This window comes from Caenorhabditis briggsae (genome assembly GCF_000004555.2).
Source record: "Caenorhabditis briggsae complete genome, chrX, whole genome shotgun sequence".
NCBI classification, from domain to species: domain Eukaryota; kingdom Metazoa; phylum Nematoda; class Chromadorea; order Rhabditida; family Rhabditidae; genus Caenorhabditis; species Caenorhabditis briggsae.
In genome coordinates this window covers 17,317,072-17,335,724 of record NC_013491.2, presented here as the reverse complement: position 1 = coordinate 17,335,724, position 18,653 = coordinate 17,317,072, and the positions used below count along the sequence as shown (strand labels likewise).

Genomic DNA, 18,653 nt, shown 5'->3' with positions numbered 1-18,653 from the left:
AAGCACTAAAAATTCGAATTTCGCGCGCTTTTACCGGCAGTTGGCCTAGAAAACTCACACCTGGCCGCTAGGCCACCAGTTCCCACTTTGACTTTTCGATGCCGTTTTTCTCAATGAAGGAATTTTTTTGAAATTTTTCTTTATTTTTATGGGAATCTACATGAATTTCTGCACAAAATAAAGCAATAAAATTTTTCACCGCACACCACCTTTAATATCCCGAGTGTCAAATGAACGGAAATGAAGATTATTCGTTGTTTGAAGTGGGTAAATAAAACATTGAGCATCTTCCAGATATAAAAACAGAACATAACAAAATACCTGACAGTGTGAAAGAAATAATCTAGAAATTCAGAATATTTACCCACAAACTTTGGATTTTGTACTCCTAAATTACGTTGTGCTCCCTACCCTCCGAATTATTTGCTGGTCAATTTAGAGTTTGTTATTATTCTTTCTCCAATACCTGGTGTTTTTCGGATGGATGCTTTTCTTCTCCGAATTAGCTCCGAGAACTGAAAAGATACATTTCGGGACAGAGCTCAGAAGTCAAAATTTGTGTATCTTTGCTCCCTATTAGAATCATTCCAAAATTTGTCGTGACAACCGCGCATTTTTCAAAATGTGTTCAGCAACATCGATGTTTTAATGAGTCCCTCAACTATCCGAAATTTGTTTCCGATTCTTTGGCTCGTCTCTTTTTCTGCTTCCCGTTATTTGGCTCCAGAAAATGGGCGGAGTTGAGGGGTCATCTTCTTTCCCTCGGTTCAATCCGCGCCCGGCACGGGTGTTGGCGCCGCCTCTACCCCAAGGAAATTTCCAGTATAAAACGAAGTGACAAGGGCACAGCACTTCAATGTTTTCCTTCTAACAACCTCACACCCAGAACTTTTTCATCCTGTCAGTTGCCTCTTTCAAAAGATCCATTCCAACTAAACTTGAAAATTTTCCAGAACATGTTTTCATTCTCTCGTGTGGTTCTTGCTTCCACCGTTCTCCTCTCGCCAATGGCCACTCTCGCTCTCAACACGGTTGAACAAGCCAAGCAAGATGCCACTGGACTCCTCAGATGCTGGGAGCCCACCGAAGATGGGAACTACTCTTTGAGCAAGCCTGTTTTTGAACTGTGCTCTTATATGCCTGCCGCCAACAACTTCGAGTCATTCCATGTGAATGGAGTTGATATGTCTTCCGACAACTACGAAAACATGATAAAAATGTTTGAAGAGCAACACCCGAAACACGCTTTGGTCAATCTGTGCCTTCAAGAGGTAAAATTAATGATACAAGATTATATTTAATCCATTTTTCTTTACAGGCGTATCAACTGCAGAAGCCAGCAATTCCATCGCAAAGTTTGATCCGATGCATCTGCAAGCGGGATGTAACCTACCGGTGCCGTTCCTTCAATTTTTGGATGCAAACAAGAAAGTGATTGAACAATAAACTAACAACCAATCGTTCTCTCTCTGATGCCTCTTTTTGCTTTTATTGCAATTTTTTTATTTTTTTATTCATGATTCTCAATCCTACAACGGCATAGAAAAAATTTTGAATTAAATAAAATTGAACTTTGTTAACAGATATTTTGTTCAGTTGTTTGGATACGTCTTTCAAAATTCACAAAATGTGAATGAAACCAAAAAAGTTAAACTACTATTATTCAATCAGATCATTCTAATTTCTCCACAGCGAAATGAAAATTCAGAAATATTTTCCACGTTTTGGCAGTTTATTCCGGCTAGCTTTTTCGTTTTTTAGCCTTCAAATTCGGCTTGCTGGCATGAATTGAATCATTTTAGCCGCGTAAATTCTTTTTTCTCGGCTACTATGAAATTTTGAATCACAGAAATTTTTTTTCAATTTAGAAACTGTAATTATTTTGAAAATTCTATTTTTCTTCATGTTGCTTCAACTGCTCCACAGTAGTTAGGTGATGTTAAGTTTCTGATGCATGGTGTTCAGATAATGAAAGCTGTATGTCTGTCTCCACCTAGTGCGACTCATTTTTAATGTCTTTGTGGATATAGTCAATACAACAAACATTTGATATTTACAACATTTTTATTTAAATTCAGATTTTTAAGAGATATGTGAATGTGATAAGAATTCAACTGTGATTATACGGTGATACGACGGATTGGAGATTTCCTAGAATGAAATTGTAGCAAAATGAAATTTTCCTAAAACGAAATACTCCCAAATTAAAATAGTTCCGGAATGAAAACGCAATTGTCCTGAAGTAGAATTGTCCCGTTTTAGACAGCTGTTAGCAATAGAGCGCGCATGCATTCAAACACGAAAGAAATTTTTCAACAGTACTTTTTTCAAATGAAAAAGGGAAATCAATGATTTTATATTTATTTTGATTAGTTTTTGCATGGAAAATAACATTTTATTCATTCAAGTAAGAAATTCAAGAACATAAAACGGTGACAAATAAGATTTGAGAAAGGAGAAACTAAAAATCAGAGCTCTGAAAGAGTACTGAGTATAGCGTTGATGGCCAGAAGGATGAGAATACATTGGACGATGGTTCGAAGCGATGGAAAGACTGGAAAAGAGAAATTTTCAAATTTTCAACAATAATCGATTTGTTAATTACCCATATCACGAATACAGTAAAAGATGACTTCGATTTTTGTCCTCAAAATTTTTGGAGTTTTCTTCGAACACATTCCTTTACACCAATCCGAAACTGCATTGGAAACGTAGAGAGATGATGTGGCTTGTTGCTGAAACTATTGATTTTTCTGACAAAAAAACGATGTAAATTTTACAGAATTTCCCACGAGAAATGGGTCGTTGAATGTGTTTCCTTCTACATTTTTCTGTCTTTGTATCACAATTTTCGCTGGCCAATCCATTTAAAAATCATCGAGTGGGCTTAGCCAAAAATTTGAAAATCAATACAATATCCATTAAGAAAAAACGAACTGCAGACTTGGGAACGACTTTTCGATGTCTTTTTGTACTTGCTAGTCGATTTTTGCACAATGCATACTTTTTTTGGCAAGCGCCGAATCAGACGAAAGATTTCGGTGATGAGGAAGAGAAATCCATGGCTGAAAAAACATTGAAATTGGCGAAAAACGGTTGAGAATCGAATTATAACTAAGTTGAAAATAACTAAGTTGCTTGACGAGAAATTGCTGAAACTTATTTTAATGGATTTGTTATCGAATTTTTTAAGAAAACGGATAAAATCGTATATAAAAAGGCATTGAGTTCCCCTTTTCATTGAGAAAAAACGCGAAAAAATGAATGTTTTTTATTATTGAGTGCATGCGCGCTCTATGGCTAAAAGCTGTCCAAAACGGAACAATTCCACTTTGTGCGTTTCTATTCCTTCCACTTTCCACTTCTGGACAATTCTGATTTCTTACAGTTTTCAATTTGGAACTTTTTTGACTTAGGAATATTTCATTTTGCTACAGTTTTATTCTAGGAAATCACCAATCCGTCGTACCACCGATTATACAACTGAAAGAAGAAAAAAAGAGAGGAAATAATCATTCACTTATCATCTTTTTATTGGTTTGGGTCGTATGGGATATCAAACGATCTACCATGATGTCTCTAAAGTCGGTACTGATATCCAGGCCGAACTGCATTCCATATTTGTGTCCAGCCCACAATCATCCCAAAATGCCTCCGAGAAAAATCCGTTGTACATGCTCCATTTTCGGATATATTCATAATCGTTGTATTTTATTGGAGAAGATGATCCAGATGATGAAGGAGAACAGACTTAAGAATCCAGTTCTATCCACATCAAATTTTTCATCTCCGGCCGTTTTGGTAGTTGAAGGCTTCTGAAAGTTACCGAATCGTTAATTCGTCTCGTGTTTTTGGAAAAAAAACTAACATCGAAAGGCTTTTCTTGAGCCAGTTCGGTACCCTGATTTTCCTTCGTTCCATCCGTAGAGAACCACCTTAGCCTTGGACGCAAATATCGGTTTTTCTGGTGTCCACAAGTGCTGGAGACATTGCTGACGTTTTCTGGAGGCCAGTAGATGATAACCTGGAAAGAATTACAGATATTTTCAAATGAATTTCTTCTGATTTTTGCTATAAAGAAATGATTCTCCGACAAAGCTTCCTTTTAAAAAACTAACGATTTTGTGACTCCAAAAACAAATGTTTCTTGTGAACGGGTGTTTGCGTCCAGCGCACAAAATATCTAAATTTCTCCGAAAAAATGCAGTTGTAGATATTCCATTTTAGATTACATGTGAAAAAGACGAGGATGGCGCCGATGAAAAGGAATTGAGTTCAGAGTCCATCCAGATCGCATTTTTCATCTTCAGACGTTTTGGTTTTGATGGTGCTTCTGAAAATTACCAAAATAGTAATGCACACCGTGTTTTTGGAATAACTCACTGCGAAAGTTCGTTCATCTTTTCCATCCGTGGAGGATAATTTTTGTCTTGAACGCAAATTCGGGCTTTTCTGGCATCCGCAAATTCTGGATACACATCGCTTATCGTTCTGGTGGCCAGTAGACGATAACCTGGAAAGAATTCAAAATATTAGCAAATGCATTTTTTTAAATTTTTGGCATAAAAAATGATCCTCGAACAAAACTTCTTTTTAAAAAACTTACGGTTTTGTGAATCTAAAAACAAGTCCATATCCACTTGCTTTTCCTTTGTCTCCTCCAATCCCATATCCTTCCATCACTGAAGTTGGACTTGTCGAGCTTCAGGCCTTTAAGGAAAAATGACGTGTACTTCATGGGAAACTCATTCTTCCTCCATTTTTTCCCATAAGCGAAGCCGGGCATTTCTAAGTCCCTCAATAGCTGGGTTTCGCTTTTCTTGGGATCAGGTTTCTATCAATCCCACAAGCATCCCGGAAGACCTCCGAGAAAATGACGTTCTTCATCCAAGTCCATCCAGATTGAATGTTCCATCTGGCTCCTGAAAATTACCAAATTGTTGATTCACGCCGGGCATTTGGAATAACTGACTTTGAAAGACTTTTTCTAAGCCAGCTCGGTACCAGGGATGTGTTTTTACGTTTACGAATTTTACGAATTTTACGGATTTTAAGGTTTTTTGGTACTCGTAAAATTTTACGAGTGTCGTAAAATTAAATCCGTAAAATTCGTAATAACTGGATGAGTGTTTTTTCACCATTTTTGTTCAGAATTGACAGTATTCCGGTTCATTTTCATGTTTTTGATCTAGTTTTGAGTTGATTTTATGCTCACATCTCATTTTAAAGCATGAATTTGCTTCATTTTCAAAATATTTTTTTTTCCAAATTTGAATGAATTTTTTCACAATTTAGCATTTTTAAGGAAAAAAAAATAGAAAATTGTTGAAACCTCATAAAAGCATTCGGTTCTATGATTTTCAACATTTGCGGACCATTTGCCAATTGCTTGATAATAAAACTGCAGTTTTTTTTCCATGTCAAGGGGATATTCAGTTTTTTACGGATTTTACGAATTTTACGATTTTACGACCTTGAAATTCGTAAAATTTTATGTTTTACGAAATTCGTAAAATAAAAATTTTACGCACATCCCTGCTCGGTACCCTGATCTTCCTCTTCTTTGTATCCCGTTGATCAGAGTTGTTTTCTACGCAAATCCTCGTCTCCCTGATTTTGGCCAATTTTGGACACATTGATAATTGATAATTTATTGATCAGAAGAAAACATGGCACAAAAGTTATAACGGGAGTTCTAGATAAAATCCCTAACGAGATGAACCTAGAGAAGATGAACCTAGAGAAGATGAACCACATCGCTGAGATTTTTTTGGCCAGTAGGCAATAACCTGGAAAGAATTCAAAATATTTTCACATGAATTTTTTTGAAATGTTTATCATGAAGAAAAGATTCCGAAAAAAAAACTAATACTCACAATTTTGGCAATTCAAAAACAAATCTGTGGCGATCATAGCCACTCTCTTTCCCCTCATCTCCTTCAATCCCATATCCTTCCATCTATGAAGTCGGACTTGTCGAGCTTCATTTTGCGGCTTTTAAGGGAGAATGATGTATATTTCATGTGAAACTCATTCTTCCAAGGTTTGCGCCCATCAGCTACATCTGCAATCATATTTTTTTCGAAAGAATTGAATCTTGGAGAAACAAAAAAAGAGAGAGAGAGAGAGCATAAAAATGTTGAGAAACACGTCACAAAGCACACCGAACCTTTTCGCAACAGTAGAAACCCCTTTTGCAAGAAAAATGACACTTGTTTTCTGAATTTTTCAGTTTTACACGCTTTGATGACTGCTAACATCTATTGAAACCTATTTCAAACGATTCGCAGAAATTGTAAAATACCCTCTCCCGCGTGAAGATCAAAACTTGTAGATCAACATTTTTGTTCAAATACTATTATTCTTGTTCAGCGCCGATGAACCTTGCCGCCAAAAATATCGATCAGAAATTATTGTCGGCCGAGCAGCGAGAACACTACGGTATTTTCAAAGCTAATGCATGCGCCTTTAAACCGTACCGCACGATTTATATATTTTGGGCCCAAAATTGACTGTTTTTACGTTTTATAAGGGTAATAAATTAACGTTCAAAAAGAATTAGACAAAAATTGACAAAAACTAGCAAAAAATGGAAGAAAAAAACAAAAAAAAAAATTAAAATAACGTATTTCCTCTAATAAAAGCCCACGGGTTTCTATTTTTCAACCTCTTCCTCAGGGTGGGCTTCTATTAGAGGTGGGTTTTAATAAGAATGTAAGCTTCTATTTTTCAATGATTTATTTTCAAAATTTTGTTTTCGAAATTTCAGAAACATGTCAATTCGGAAGTTCAGAAATATGAAAATCAGTGTTTTTAAGAGTTCTAAAATTTCATTCTGCATCTCTAAATTTCAAATTTTCGAAATTATGAAATTCTAAGATTCCAGGATCTCAAAGTTCAAAATTCAGGAATACTGAAACTAAGGAAAAATTATTTCTAAAAAAACTGAAAAACTGAAATTCCGGAATTTAGAAATTAGAAAATTCAGAAATTGATAGAAATTGTCGAGTTCTAAAATATCAGTTTCAAAAATTCTGGAATACGGAATTACCGTATTCACTCGAGTAGTTTTCTATTAGAGGGTGGGCTTCTATTAGAGGAAATACGGTAATAATGAGGTACGGTTTAAAGGCGCATACATTAATTTGAAAAATACCGTAGTGTTTTCGCTGCTCGACCGACGATAAGTTTTGATGTATATTTTCGACCGCAAGGTTCATCGGCGCTGAACAATAATAATATCTCTTTCAAGGTATTATTTTCATTAGTTGCAAATTCAAAACTAATTTTAAATAGGAAGATCAAACATTTTTGTTCAAATACTATGGTTTTTTGGATTAGTTGAAAATTCAGAATTGGATTTGAAATAAGACGTATGTACAGACGTTCGATAATTTTTTTTTTGGGTTCGAGATTCAACGTCGTAAATATATACTATTACACAAAATATTATCGACAATCGATGCAAACAACATACAGACAAAAATAAAAAAGAATAGAAATCAAGCATCGGGGTTCTACACGATAATTCCAATACCTGTCGATAGCATTCCTGCTTCTGCATTAGATGGATCCAAGATCTCCGTTTACCAGATTGAAGTGGAATCCACCAATGTCCGCGTGCAATGTGTAGCGGCTGGAAAAATGGAGAATTTTTGTTGGGAAATTTCTGAAAAACGCATTTGAAAAGCATCAAAAGATTTCTGAACATTTCAGTTTTTTTATTGCACTGAAGTTTTGCAAAGAGAATTTCTTCGATTTTTAAAGAAACTTCGAGATCTCCAAGCTCTTTTAGTTTTTTCTTGTTTAATTAAATCAATTTTGATAAATAAATTTCGAAAATGCTCACCTAAATAAACGCTCACTATTTTCTTGAATCATTGGAATATCCTGGCAAATAACATCTCTATCGTATGTCCTTTTTAGTTCAAGATGAGCATAAACCATTTTCGGAAGGGCTCCCAAGATGATCCTTTTCAAAATTGAATTGAAATCATTATCCGTAAAATGACGAGCATTTCCCAACTTGAATGCAACAACACTTTCCAATTATAACACATTTTCAACTGTCATCCAATGCGAATGATCAATTCTCAAATCTGTCGCTTTCAGGGGCAAAGGATCAATCTCAAATTCATTCAGCCGTCCGTAGAATCGAAGGGTATGGCTGCATTGATAAGTTTGCATCAAATCCACCATATTCTCATTGCTCACTGAATCTCCGGAGATGTAAGAGAACTTGATTCCATTCTGAAAACCATTGAGCCACTCAATCAAAGATCGATGATCTCGACTTTTTACTGAATCGAGGAACATTCGAACTTGTTGAAATTTAATCGTCATCAGGTTCTGGAGCTCTGCTACCAACGCCTTCGTGACTTACCAATGAGATTTATGGAAGAAATATAATCCACTCTCTTGGAAATGGCAACGAATCTTTTGGAAATTTCCAAGTTTCCTGACATTGGTCGGTGCTCTTGCCGTGTCATCATCTAGTTGTTGAACTCGAAATCTAGCTGGTTCTGCTGGAACTTCTGGGTAAGTCGGGGGATAGAGAGCTGCTTGATAGAGTTGCCCGGCTTGTAAATGGAGGTGATATGTATTGTGGCGGACTGACCGTTTTGCAGTTCGATGCATTCGTTTGGAGATTTGAGAAAAGTCGAATCTGGAATATTTCAAAATTTTTGTGTAAAATAGCCGGTTTTTTAAATCTGTGTCGATTTTTAGCAGAACTTACATTTCGACAGGATCCATCAACCGGATAACGGTCTCTCGAACCAGGTCCGGTAGCTTCAACATTGGGAATTTCTGAATCGCATCCTTTTCTTCTTTCACTGCTTCTTTGATCCTCTTAATTTTTCCGTTTTCCTGGGCGTTTTTTGACATTCGGGTGACCAGGCTCTGAAAAAAACCCAATATGTACCTATTAGTCCAGGAAAATACTGAAAAAAAGATGAAAAAAAAGCCAAACGTTTTACAGTAGAATTTTAAAGGTACATTTTATGTATATCAACAAAAAGGATCTCAGCACGTAAATAAATGTTTGTCTTAGCTTCCAAAGACCCATCTCCCCTCTCATCTTTGTTTCTTTTCTACCTCCTTGCCAACCTGTGTTCTTTATTCTATGCTCTGTTCTTTCCTGTCTTCTTTGGCCCTCTTCGTCCTTGCTGTTATGTGGTGTTCCGGTCGATATTTCAATGGAGCGCGTTTGCTTCCATTGAATGAAGATGAGATGATGTGGTTTTGATGAAATTTTCTTTTATTTCTTGGTGTTTTTGTGCTGAACATCGAAGTGAAGTTATTTGAATAGATAGACAAAATACACGGTGAGGCTTATGATAATTCATTTTTCAATTTGCTAACATTCTTTCAAAAATTCATAATTTTCTCGAAGAAGAATTCAGAGGATCATATTGTGCACAGATTGAAGCGACGGTTGTCCTCATCATTTACAAGACACTGCTGAAGACAAAACAGAATCTATCGGCATGAATGTGATTGAAGGCACCCTTGGTCGTGAGGATGTGGTACTGACGCTTAAAACCTGAATTGGAGCATGAAGATAGTTGAGGGAACTCAGTCCTTTAAATGAAGTGCCATTCTCAACAAAAAAAAATAAATGCTAACCGATTTGGCGATAATTGATGGCAATTGTTTCAATCGCTGCTTTTATTTTATCGGCGGATTCTTCTACCGATTGTTTAAAAAGTGGTTAGTTGCTGAAAAAAAGGACAAAAGAGGATCTGAATCAATACACCGAAGACTTGGCAGTGAAACAACGAAGAGCATCATCGAGTTTTTGGTCTCTCTTCGATTGCGATGATGCTACTGGGAGCCAAAATAGCATCGAACTCGGCATGCTTCTCACCAATTTCATACGACCGCATCTGCTCGTAGAATTTTGAGATTTATTTGCCAGTCGAGATGAAAATTAAAAAAAAAAACTGAATCGCTTGGAGGACATTTCATTAGTTGAGTGTCAATTCGTGTTAGTCACAATGCGACACTGTCTGATGTCACTTCCCCCGCTTCAATGTAATCTGCTTTTAGACGATGAAACAAAACAGCACATTATTGGCGGAATATGCTCATCGACAATTTCAAAAGTGACTCATTGCGGAAAACGAAGGGCGAAGGATCTTCTAAATGAAAACAACGAAGACTTGGCGGTGAAACAACAAAGAACATCATCGCGTTTTCTGTTCAAAATGAAGAAATCTTTGTCACTCTTCTCCTTCCAATCGTGATGATGAGAGCTACTGGAGCCCGAAGAAACCTCTGAAAACAAAATATTTCACATTAATTTAATACAATCGCATAAGCTCGCAGAGTTGCTGGAATTTATGGATCAGTCAAGATAAAGATCGGAAAAATCTACTTTGCGTGGAGGAGGAGTAACAATTCATGTGATACTTAAGGTTCGCCACAATTCAACACTATCTGATGTTCATTTTCCGTTTTAAGTTGTAATGATATTTATTTTCAGGCCGCGAACAAAAAAATTTACAGCTGCCATGGTCGCTGCTCAATGAAAATCGAATGCCATTTTGAATCCTTTTCGAAGACTTGCAATGGGGACAACAATGAAAAGGATAATGGTGGACAGCTTCGATGGTTTCCGTATATCCAGCCGGCTGAAAATGCGGATTATATTGCCGTTTTGTTTGTTGCTGGAAGTCAGAATTGCATAGACGATGTAAACCTGCTCGGCCAAGAAGAATATTGCTGTCGGCGTGAAAGAGCCACCAGCCCATTTTCGACGACACGAACATCGGATGAAACAGAACAAGAAGATTCTACAACAAGAACACTGACAATGAAATGTGTTTTAAAGTATTTTGATGACAAATAGTACGGTGAGCCTCACGATATTTGATTTTTCATTATGCCTTTTTAATTTTTCATCAATTCGTTATTATATGTACTTGTCTGATGGATGGAGTAGTGATCGCAGAAGGAAGGTTACTTGCTGTGATCCTCTCTGTTTGTTTGACAGCTCAGCGAACCTTACAACTGAAAAGAGTGGTTTAACTTTGTTCAAGTAACACTGAGAATTCAACTCAATTATGGGGTGGGCGGAAAACACAAAACGGGACGCTTCAAATTTTATTGTTTCAGAATAATTTCGGAATGAGATGAGTTGAACGGGCAACATCGAGAGGATTAAATTGAAAAGAGAGGGAAAATGAAAACGGTGAGATGTTTATGGATTATGAGGAAATTGAGGATAGAAGAGATTTCAATTCAGAAAAAAAAATTGGACAGAAAAAGACAATTGTGCTCGCGATGCAGGATGGGTGGCGGTTGATGAAGCGTCGGATGGAGATGGCGTCAATGAAGAAAGTCTGTAGCAGCGTTTTCCCAATAGCATTTCAATTTGAAGAGGGAGAGCTCCACTGCAAAACAAACATTCAGATATGAAGAAACTAAAAATGCAAGCCCACCCATGCTATGAAATTGGAGAGCGTGGTTGCTGCCGGACGGTATGAGAGCCATCCTTCTTCAGAGCGATCCTCTGCCTGTCCTTGCTCAAACACGGAAGAACCCGTGCTCCGAGCGCTCATGGAGCCTCCGAGACTTGTAGAAGCCCTACTTTGATGTCCACCACGGTGACGTTGGGAGTCGAAATACTCGTCGTCTCCCAATGCAGTCTTGAAGTCAATCAATTCTTCACCGTGAGCTTCCTTCTTTTTCTCCATCGATGAGCGCAACTTCTGGCGGTTCTCGGAAGAAGCTCCAGCAACCTCCATATTGTTGCCATCGGTGGCGCTCAGAAGATTTCCATTTTGTGGTACCGGTGCAGTCTCCTCCATGCCTATCGGATTGCCATAGAATTCTTCCAAGTTCTTCGAGTACTTTCTTTGATTGGTGGCAACAGAATTCGTCGTCGGTGATGGCAGACCGAGATCGTCTTCTGGGCTTTCGTCATCGACGATCTCCTTGTGGTCCGGAAGGTTGAGAGTTGGAATTGGTTGGCTCATGTTTGCAGTGAGTAGTTGAACTGGAAAAACGAAATTTTAAGTTTTGACTCAAGCTTTAAAGAAAATGTATTATGAGCGTAGAAATAAATGGGATAATAAAAAAATCTAACAAGGGAACCATGTTTAGCCTTCATCTCAGAATTTTTTCTAAATTTGCTCATTTATAGTTTTGAATACGGGCTTTCTCATGGTGTATTTGGTTTTCTGCACAAATTTCTAGAAGTCGAGTTATGGGCTTTTTAAGTGATTTCAGTACTAATTTCTCACTTTTGGAGTGAGTTTTTGAAAAGGTTAACGAGAGTTTTTCGACATTTTTTGTGTGTCAGTCGTAATTTTAAAAGTTTGTCTACAATCTGACAATGTTTCCTCATTTTTCAAAAAAAATTTTTTTTTGAAACAGTTTTGCCAAAATTTTGCCCTTTGCAAAATTTTACAATTTTTCGAATAAATTTTAAATGGGCTAAAATGAATTTTAAACGCATGGAAATGATAAAATGAGTCTTTTCACAAAATTCTGTAGCCTATATCCGTTTTGAAATCCCAAATAAGTGATTTCTTCCGAAACTTGTAAGAATCGTAGTCCTTCGAAAATCACCCAATAGCACTCAAATCTTGTGAAAACATAGATTTACATACCTCTTGACTGATTTATAACAGTTCCGCAACCAATATGATCAATTCGGGAGGTTTCGAGTGACATTTTGAGTAGATCAGGTTTTCGAAACAAGTCCAAAATGAATTTTTCTCTCAAAATATATCGATTTTTTCGAGGTTTTCCCTACTCAAATAATAAATGAAACATATTTTTGATTTTCGAAAAATGCAAAGAGTTCCTCCAACATCAAAGAAGAAAAAAAGAAAAACGAAAATGGAAAATGACAGAATCGAACCCGAAACTTATGATTCCTATTCATCCCCACTATCCACTCGGCTACTGTTTCTTCCACAGTGGAGAATGTATAGAGGAAAGGGGAGAAAGTGGAAGGGAAGGAGGAGAGCAAAGAAACAGCATATTTTCAGATGGAATTTTCTCGACTTCTATCAATTTGTGCAGAAAACCAAATACACCATGAGAAAGCCCGTATTCGAAACTATGAATGAGCGAATTTAGAAAAAAATTCTGAGATGAAGGCTAAACATGGTTCCCTTGTAAAATAGAAAAATAGAAAAGTTGAGGTATGCTTTTCTACACTGACGTCAATACCTAATTCTCCTGGGGTCTTGGAAGAAGCGTCACTAGAAAAGTCTCTAACTTTGGCTATTAGTCAGACGTCATGGCCAATCTATACAGGAGAACATAAATAACTTGTTAACCCAGGAAACACCTCAAAAACACTTCAGAAAATTTCAAAATCCGGTCTACCCGGTTTCAGGCGAGTTATATCAACTTCAGTGCCAAAAATCGCAATTTTAGTGTAAAATAGCAACTTGTGAAGACGATTTTGCCAACTTCTAGGGCGTTTTAGAACATGGATGTGTTATACTTGGAATTATAGAAAAATTGATATTTCAACTGTTTTCTCAAAAAAAAACTTCTTTCTACTTTTTCCATGATAAAATTTTTTTTGAGAAAATGTCTGAAATATGAAATTTTACTAACGCTCATGCTTTGGAACGTTTCAGAAATTGAGAAAATCGTCTTTGAAAATAGTCGGGTTTGCACTGAAGATACGATTTTGCGGTACTAAAATTGACATAACTAGGCTGAAACTATCGTGCGGATTCTAAAGTTTTCAGAGGTGTCTAAATAGGATAATTTAAACATATTATGAAAATTGTTGTCAAAATCTGGGTTTACAAGGTGATGTGATTCCCTTGTTAAATTTTAGGGAGACATTTTTGGGAAAATCTACCCAGAAACATAGAAGGGCCTCCTATGTGAACCCCCCCCCCCCCCATGTTACAAGATGCTTTACAAAATGTACTAGGTTGAAAGGACAGTAACTGTCCATTTTTTGATTCGTGAAAAACACAAAAACAAGAATTATCCAAGATTGACAGTATGCACCGTCGCGGTCCATGACATGTTGATAACATTCAGGCAACTTGTGGATACCATACCTTCAAAGCCAGCTGGCTGCGAATCAAAGTATTTTTTGAGTCCAGATTTTATATCAACTTTAGTGTTAAATTATTTCCCTCCAGATGACGTTACATATTTCTTAATAATCAATAATGAAAGGGCCAAATCAGGAGTTAAGTGCGTAAAGGAGGAATCTTCACTTTCCTCAAACTCCAGACTCGACCCTTTTATTATTGGCTATTCGGAGATATTCAACGTCATCTGGAGAGAAAATAATTTCACACTGTCGATGAGAAAAAAAAAACGTCCGGGAAGGTATACTTTGATTCACGGCCAGCTGGCTTTTGGAGGTATGGTGTCCTCAAGTTGCCAGAATGTTGTCAACGTGTCGTGGACCACGACGGTGCATGCTGTCATTATTGGATAGTTCTTGTTTTTGTGTTATTCACGAATTAACAAATGGACAGTTACTTTCTTCCAACAAAATACCTCAAAAACAATAGAAGAACCGGCCCTTCTAATACAGGTCTTACGGTGTCTCCGCCGCAATTGGAAATCAAAACCACCTCTCGGTAGCCGAAATTTCAAGAAATGAAAAATAATTCTTTAACTTTCTTCTAAGTGAGACAAGTAATGATCACGAGGTATTGACGCAAACAACTCGGGAAACTTCGGAAAAAGATCCCTGAAGGGAATAAAGCGGGGGCTTAAAACGAAGTGATTCACATTTTTCAACTGATTGGCTCCCTCACTACTTGTGACACTTTAGAAATCTGTGTTAGAAGTAGAGAATCAGAGAAATGATAAAAGTGAGTATCATAAAGTGCATATAAAGTTTATTGAAATGATTTAAAAGGTTAGGTAGATTCTTGATTTATCCGAGTTTGCATGATTTGTGCGGGCTAATCAGAATGGAAGTTTCGAAAATAAAATGGAATAGAAAAAGGTTATCTGTTGGCAAGCTACCATTTCAGTTTCAGCATAAATATAGTTGGAAGCATGCCGAATACCGTAAAACCTATAGAGCGCCATGGCGCTCTATTTTTCAGAAGGATGTTTTGGGATGATGCGAGGTAACAGAAATCCGTTTTTTTTTGTCTGCTTAACAAAGTACCAAAATGAATAAAACTGGTGCGAAATTTCTAGATTTCCCTGCTACTCTGTTAATCAAGCATAAAAACTGTGTTCTTCTACCTCCATGGACCTTATAAGAGTGGCGTTATATTAGAGGGGGTTTTCTATTACAGGTGGCGTTATATTACAGATTTTGAAGTATGTTCAAAATACAGTAGCTCTCAATCAGATATGCGAAAAAAGTAATTTTCAGTTGATTTTGGGCATTTTTAGAAGGGATGGAGCTCTGCTTTCAAGTATCCGATCATTTTGAAAATTTTGGAGGGTGTAAAACAGTTTTAAATTGAAAACTTTGAATTCTTAAAAGTTTTTGAAAATTTTTAATTTTACAGCTATTTGCAGATTCCTGGAAGACTTTTTACATGTTTTCAGTCCAACAAGGGTCAAAAAAGGGTGTCTTACAGAAATCGGCAAGTAGTTAGAATTCTAGAAATTTTAAAGAAATTCTGTGAACTTTCAATCTAGGCCTGTTTTTCATTTTCCAAACATATCAAAGTGTTCAGAAACTTGGCAGTCCAGCTTCCAACTCCTGAAAATGGTCAAAAGGGCAAAAAAAAAACAAAAAAATACGTATTTGAATGTCATATTGATCGCTACTATGTACGTTTAAACTCATGCTCAACGATATATCTCCATGCTATTCAACTGCCCAAGAGTTTTTAGACCACCCATACACTTCCGCTCTCATTTTGAAGAACACAGAGAAACGAAAGATATCAATTATTCGATGTTTCCGCTATTGGCAAGTATATCTGTTTGATGAGGTATTATACAAAGATATTATTGAATATCATTGGCGTATTTTGTGAAATTGCTTAAGTTGAAAAGCCATTTGAAAAATATTTGTAACTAGAAAAAAGATTCAGAGCCGTAAAAAATATTCGAATTTCAATTGAAATTTAAAAGCCGTTAAAAAACTGGACACATTAGACAAACATAAGATAAACAACAAAAAAGACATAGGAAGAATCAAAAATTTTCTTAGGAAAAATAGAGGAAAACTTCGTGAACTGCTCAGAACTCCTCGTTTTCGAATTCATTAGCTTCAAATTGTTCGACGACCGCTTCCAGTTCAATGGCCATTTCTAGGACCTGAATAATAAATTTTCAGAATCATCAAGAGCTTCACTCCAACTTACGTTTAGTTCAACTCGGAACGTTCGTGCAAGAATTTCAAGCGGCCAGTCATTCATACCATCATTTCCGATCTCCGCTGTCTCATTGCGTTCTTGATGTTCACTGGGCTGAAATTCTCATAATTGGATATATAGTCTGCATTCACAGTTTTTACTCACCTCGAGATTCAATAAGCTGTTATTCTGAGCAAATTGTGCTTGCGACCACTCGTCATCCTCATCGTTTTCCACACCAACTTCACCTTCACCGTTTTCTCCATATCTTGCATTTTCATTCATAGGCATTTCGTTACGATTGAGTTCTTCTTGTGGCTGAAAATTCAAAAAAGTTAGATTAACTGGAAGAGTTACTTGAAAAATCTAGGTGCAGCCCGTAGGCTTGGCCGAGGCCGGAAAATTCTCATTCTCAGAAAAACCAACTCATGAGACAGCTTAAGCCTCACTCTTGCTTAATACAATAGTCATTTTCATTTTCGAATCTTTTAGAATGCCAGCGTAAACATCAAATTGCCCTCAATTATATCGATTTCTGTGAAAGACATCAAAACTTTGTGAACAATATAGTTGTTGGTGACGTTATGATAAACTTTTTATCAGTTAACTATTTTTTGATATCTTCTACAGTAATTGAGATAATTGAGCTCAAAGTTGACCCTAAGATTTCACGAAAATCAAGCTGACTACAGTAGAACAAAAATCGACATTCAAAATGAAAACTGTACGGAGAAATCGGAATCATATTTGTAAAAAGAATTACTGTAGAAAATGAAAATGGTTTTTAAAATGAAAAATATTTTCTATGACACTTCGTTCTTGGCAAGCATATTTTTTGACAAAAAAAAACTCGTCTCTTTTTTCTATTGACCCCGAAATTTTTTTTGAAAAGACTGGAGAATGATTCGCAAACCCTTGACAGGTCTTGTAAGTTTTGAAAAAAGCTTTTTCCTCACCTCTACATTCTGACCATTTCTGTTCGCCATGAAGTTTCTGAAGAAATCTAATTGTTCTTCAATTTCCTGGCGAATCTCGCGATTCTCAGCTTCTATGATCTCCTCATCGTTTGACTCATCATCACTATTCGATTCATCAGATGATGAATCACCATAAATCTGAAGGTCGTACATTTCTTGGACCAGTTCGTCTGCATTATCATATTCCCCATCCTGTACAAAATATTCGCCTTCCTCGTTTTCATCGTCTTCATTGTCTTCATCGAAAACTAGGAAGTTTCCAAAAACTAGGAAGTTCGGATCAATGTTTTCTTTATTGCTCTCATCCTCGTTTCCGTTTATGTTACCTAGAAAAAATTCTGCCGTATTTTCTTTGATAGAAGCTCACCCAAGCTGTCAATTTTGAGCTTAATTATCTCAATTTTTCTGGAAGACATTTAAAACACGTCAATTGATAAAACATTGGAAATTTTATGATAGATAATTTATCAAAATACATTTTTTTCGATTTTTTCACAGGAATTGAGATAATTGAGCTCAACGTAGACCACTTGTGTGGGATTCTATCAGAGGAAGTACGGCACATTGATATTTAGAAGGAACTAGGCAGGAAGAAAATTGAAAAATCTTTGAATTTGTTAAAAAAAAAGATAGTTTTTGTTGAAAGCAAGGAAACTAATAAAGCCTACATAATTTGCGAAAAATTTAGACTTGAGAAAAAAAGTTTGCGGAAGAGAGAAATGGGATAGTGCAAAGAAGAAAAGCTATGCATAAAATGAGGAATGGTTTGATGGAAAGCTTGTGATTTGGCAGTATTTGTTATTGTCCGAAAATTTCAAAATGTCCAATGAGTCACTGGAATGGTTGATGGTCGGCTAAAAATGACCTGGAAGAAAATAAAACATGGGAAACAATTTTCGGAGGACTGATGAGTCAGAATGATAGAGGAGGGAATTGTTTCGCGGGCTATAACGAACCTGGATTTTTGTATGTGATTCAAACTGAAAGACTGGATTACGGTAGATGCTTTCAATTTATTCGCACACTGCACTTTCACTTTCCCCCATCGGTACAGAAATGTGAATATACCGTAAACACTCTAATAGACCAAACCCCAGCTTTGAGCCCGTGTATCTCGGTTTTTGAATTATCATCAAAAAGTGGTGTACAGCTAAAATTTTCATCAGAATATCAAAAACATTTTATCAGTTGACCACTTTTTTGATATCTTTCACGAGAACCGAGATATATGAGCTCAAAGTTGACGATTTGGGTGTTCCTCCTTTAGAGAAAATACGGTATCATGTTTTTGGTCATGTGATGTGATGCTCTGAATTCGATTTTTGACTAGCCTGGTACTTTTTGGCTAACGTTTTATTCTTTAAAGTAAACTTGACCGTACACACGAAAAACGCACTTAATGTTGCGC

General features: G+C 36.5%; 4 protein-coding genes across 4 annotated transcripts; 1 reads left to right on the top strand and 3 right to left on the bottom strand.

Annotated features, from left to right (window-relative positions):
- Positions 1-956: 956 nt before the first annotated feature.
- On the top strand, positions 957-1,435 carry CBG05324 (the record flags this gene model as incomplete). Its single annotated transcript, XM_002645559.1, has 2 exons — positions 957-1,271; positions 1,319-1,435. 2 exons carry the CDS (start codon positions 957-959, stop codon positions 1,433-1,435), a joined length of 432 nt encoding a protein of 143 aa, XP_002645605.1.
- Positions 1,436-2,468: 1,033 nt separating this feature from the next.
- On the bottom strand, positions 2,469-4,680 carry CBG28031 (the record flags this gene model as incomplete). The annotated part of the gene is made up of 5 exons (XM_045240422.1): positions 2,469-2,554; positions 2,606-2,735; positions 3,869-4,024; positions 4,384-4,513; positions 4,607-4,680. The coding sequence occupies 5 exons, from the start codon at positions 4,678-4,680 to the stop codon at positions 2,469-2,471; spliced, it is 576 nt and encodes a 191-aa protein (XP_045098426.1).
- Positions 4,681-7,563: 2,883 nt separating this feature from the next.
- On the bottom strand, positions 7,564-12,681 carry CBG05321 (the record flags this gene model as incomplete). The annotated part of the gene is made up of 5 exons (XM_002645558.1): positions 7,564-7,636; positions 8,384-8,665; positions 8,738-8,901; positions 11,445-12,001; positions 12,618-12,681. 5 exons carry the CDS (start codon positions 12,679-12,681, stop codon positions 7,564-7,566), a joined length of 1,140 nt encoding a protein of 379 aa, XP_002645604.1.
- Positions 12,682-16,152: 3,471 nt separating this feature from the next.
- On the bottom strand, positions 16,153-17,398 carry CBG05320 (the record flags this gene model as incomplete). Its single annotated transcript, XM_002645557.2, has 4 exons — positions 16,153-16,230; positions 16,278-16,382; positions 16,434-16,586; positions 17,225-17,398. 4 exons carry the CDS (start codon positions 17,396-17,398, stop codon positions 16,153-16,155), a joined length of 510 nt encoding a protein of 169 aa, XP_002645603.2.
- Positions 17,399-18,653: the final 1,255 nt, after the last annotated feature.